Source organism: Arachis stenosperma, chromosome 10 (genome assembly GCF_014773155.1).
Source record: "Arachis stenosperma cultivar V10309 chromosome 10, arast.V10309.gnm1.PFL2, whole genome shotgun sequence".
Lineage (NCBI taxonomy): Eukaryota > Viridiplantae > Streptophyta > Magnoliopsida > Fabales > Fabaceae > Arachis > Arachis stenosperma.
In genome coordinates this window covers 105,996,979-106,000,224 of record NC_080386.1, presented here as the reverse complement: position 1 = coordinate 106,000,224, position 3,246 = coordinate 105,996,979, and the positions used below count along the sequence as shown (strand labels likewise).

At 36.1% G+C, this 3,246-nt stretch overlaps 1 protein-coding gene across 1 annotated transcript; it reads right to left on the bottom strand.

Moving 5' to 3' along the window:
* Positions 1-735: 735 nt before the first annotated feature.
* Positions 736-1,696, bottom strand: LOC130955157 (1,4-dihydroxy-2-naphthoyl-CoA synthase, peroxisomal-like). The gene is made up of 3 exons (XM_057881962.1): positions 1,403-1,696; positions 1,206-1,326; positions 736-815 (listed from the first exon to the last, which is right to left on the bottom strand). The coding sequence occupies exons 1-3, from the start codon at positions 1,694-1,696 to the stop codon at positions 736-738; spliced, it is 495 nt and encodes a 164-aa protein (XP_057737945.1).
* Between the last annotated feature and the right edge of the window lie 1,550 nt (positions 1,697-3,246).

The following is a 3,246-nucleotide window of genomic DNA, read 5'->3' as shown; positions in this document are numbered from 1 at the left end:
ATTTGTTTAGATTTTTCCATTACAAAATGAATACTTTAGATTTGTTTTCTAAATTTACTCTATCAAACATTGTAAATTGAAAAAAGAAAGCCAAAAATCACATAAATAAACATAATATTCATTACATGATACCTATAAAATTGGATGTTATTTTTCAACATCATTGGCCAATATCTCATTGTCTTAATAAAAAATACCCCAAAAAAATAAGATGACCATCCCAATATTACATGAATGTCACAAATTACACTTAGCACTTAAAGATAGGATAATCTAAAATATTAATAGATAACTAAATTGCATTAGCAGCATCAAGCTCCATATTGAAAGTTAATCTTGACATCTCTTTACTGAAATAGAATTAAAATCCGAATTGGAATTGGAGTAAATCAGAACATAGAAAAATAGAGAGAACAACAAAAGCAAACAGAGATCAGAACAAAAATAAAATAATTAAAGGGTTCTTCACAGAGTGCAGAATGAAAAAGAACATTTGAAAGAACTCACCTGGGCTAGGCAAATTCAAACCAGCAGGAAGCCTAGGCACAACAACAGCAGGATGATTATGCACACACGCTAGAAAACCCTCAGACGGTTCAGGAAATACAATCTCATCGTAAGATTCAACAACACTAGGGATCAATAATCATACTAATCTTATATATTGGCATAATAACACTAATAATTGCCTCATAAAAAAATGCCAAAAATCAATAAACCTGCAAGTCCAACACATTAGATATCTTCATTATCAGAATAATCATCTGCTGTCCTCAAAGCTTGGTCACCACCACTACAAAATGCCTTGGTCCCTTACAAAATAAATAGGCAAATCAACATCAATCAAGTTCACACTAGTTTGCACATAAAATGTGAATATTCCATTCATGTCAAAGTGACAACAACATGGCCAAATGTCCTTTTCACTGGAAGCATAATGTTTAAAATAATCAAGGAAGGATTTAATTTGATGCAATACACTGACATTCAATTAAACTCATTTTAACACCAATCACTTGAATGATCATCCAACTCTAAGATTAGATTTGATTGGATAATAGTATATCAAAATTAAACTCTAGTCAAAAGGGGCATCAACCCCAACCATTTGGCCTGAATCCATCTCAATTAACCTTAATTTTTTAGGTCAACGCATCAATTTATAAAATTTCTGAAAAACACTGGAGTAGGGAGGAGGCATACCTTGCCAATAAGAATGACAACCCCAATAGAACTATCATGCCTGGCATCATTGAAAGCACGAATAAGTTCTTTAACTGTCTTGGGTCGAAAGGCATTCCTTCTCTCAGGCCTATTAATACTAATCTGCAACCACACTCACCCAATCACAAAAATCCAAAATAAAAATGAACTTGAAAAAGTTGAAAGCTGAAACCCAAACCTTGGCTATGCCTACCCCAACAGCCTTCTCGCAGATGATGTCAGTGAACTCCTTGTCGGAGTCAGCATCGGAAGCGATGACCCTCCAAACGATGTTGTGGGAGGGAACATCACCGTGAACACGTTCGTAGTTATCATTCCGGGAAGTTGAAGAGTCACAGAGGCCAAGTTGGAGTTGGTTGTGGGGATGAAGATAAGGGTGATCAAATTGAGAAGAGGCACCAAGGTGGTTGACTATGGAGGCGAGTCTCCTGGTCACGGTGTCAAGTACAAGCAGGTTCTTCTTCTCTGCCATTGAAGCTTTTTTGTGAGAGATAAAAGTTATGGTTAGTTACTTAGTTATGCACGAATGAAGGGAAGCATAAAGCATTGGTGCTTTTTTCTTTTCCCCCCTAACTTTTATTGAAATTAAAGGGAGAGAGTAGATTGGAAGATTTCATACCAAATTTTTGGATAAGATAAGCTGATAAGGGGAAAGAGAGTTACTGTAACGGCACAGTTACTGTTGACTTCACGCCAGAAAAGAGTGTGTGCTTCTGAAAAGTGAAAACAATAAATAAATAATTTCTAAGTCAATATATAAGAAATCCATGGCCTATTATATATGTCATGTGAGTTTGGTGTTTAATGTGAAATAATTCAGATAAACACATCAGTTTATTAATTAATTATTCTGATATGCAACTTGTTAGGGAGTGAACACGTAGGTTAGCGGAAATTTTGTTTGACAGGTGAGTGAGGCAATTCATCAAACAGTTTTAGTGCAAGAAGAAGATGACCTAACTTCGGAGTATTACAGAAGGGGAACTTAGTCTGTCCAATTCGAGTACCAAGTTTCTTTCATTTTAACTCATAACTTATAAAGTTGCATAGCAACAATCAAGACTATACCCAAAGCTCATAAGGAAATGACATCATTTTCATTTCAAATTTCCACTAATCATTGTGAGATTATCCATGTTCAGTGACAATAAAAACTACACTGACCTGCACACGAGGATTTGGAAAATCATCCATGGCAGCCGCTAGTGCTGGCAACACTCCTTGATGGTATTGAATTTGCAAATCTGGACCCAAATCAGTAGACAGTTAACCGATTGCATTGATAGCTGCCCACCTCACACGAGAGTGTTGATCATTGATGCTGCATAAACTTGTTATGCTACGATTTTAGGAAATTGCACAGATCGGCAAAATTCCTTCCGGCAAGTGCACCGGTTATCGTCAAGTAAAAACTCACAATAGAGTGAGGTCGAATCCCACAAGGATTGGTTGAATGAGCAATTCGAATTAGAAGTTTGGTTAGTTGAGCGGAATCAAGATTTGGAGGTGAAATTGCATAAAGTAAATTGGCGGGAAATGTAAATTGCAAGGAATGGAAATGACAGAATCTTAAATTGCAAGAATGAAAGTGCTAGAAATTAAATTGCTGAAATTAAAAGGGAATTGGGGTGATTGCATGAATTGAAAGTGCAGAATGTAAATAGAAGGTGTAGATCAGAAATGGGGAGTTCATTGGGGTTAGGAGATATTGAAATCTCCGAATCAAAATGTTTCATCTCTTCCTCAACCAATGCATTCATTGTATTTTGCTTGGCAATCTTATATGATTGGATCCCAATTCCTTGGCTCACCAATTCTCTCTAAAAACAAACAAATTCCCAATCCCTTGGTTTAAATGTTCATAAGAAGAGATGTAGCTTGATCACTGATTATACCACACAATTTCATGGACCACAATTTGGTAGGATTACATGTCACAATATCCATCCAAACCCCAATCTAATTCACTGTGAGAAAGCTTCTCTAGCATGAATCCTCCATTCCTTTCCCAAGGTTCTGAAG

Bases quoted from the DNA above. Each gene is read 5' to 3' on its own strand.
- LOC130955157 (XM_057881962.1), bottom strand. From the start codon at position 1,696: ATGGCAGAGAAGAAGAACCTGCTTGTACTTGACACCGTGACCAGGAGA. The intron at 1,327-1,402 runs GTTTGGGTTTCA...GTGTGGTTGCAG, and splicing joins TTGGGGTAGGCATAGCCAAG to ATTAGTATTAATAGGCCTGA. The intron at 816-1,205 runs AGGTATGCCTCC...TATTTATTTTGT, and splicing joins GGTTGTCATTCTTATTGGCA to AAGGGACCAAGGCATTTTGT.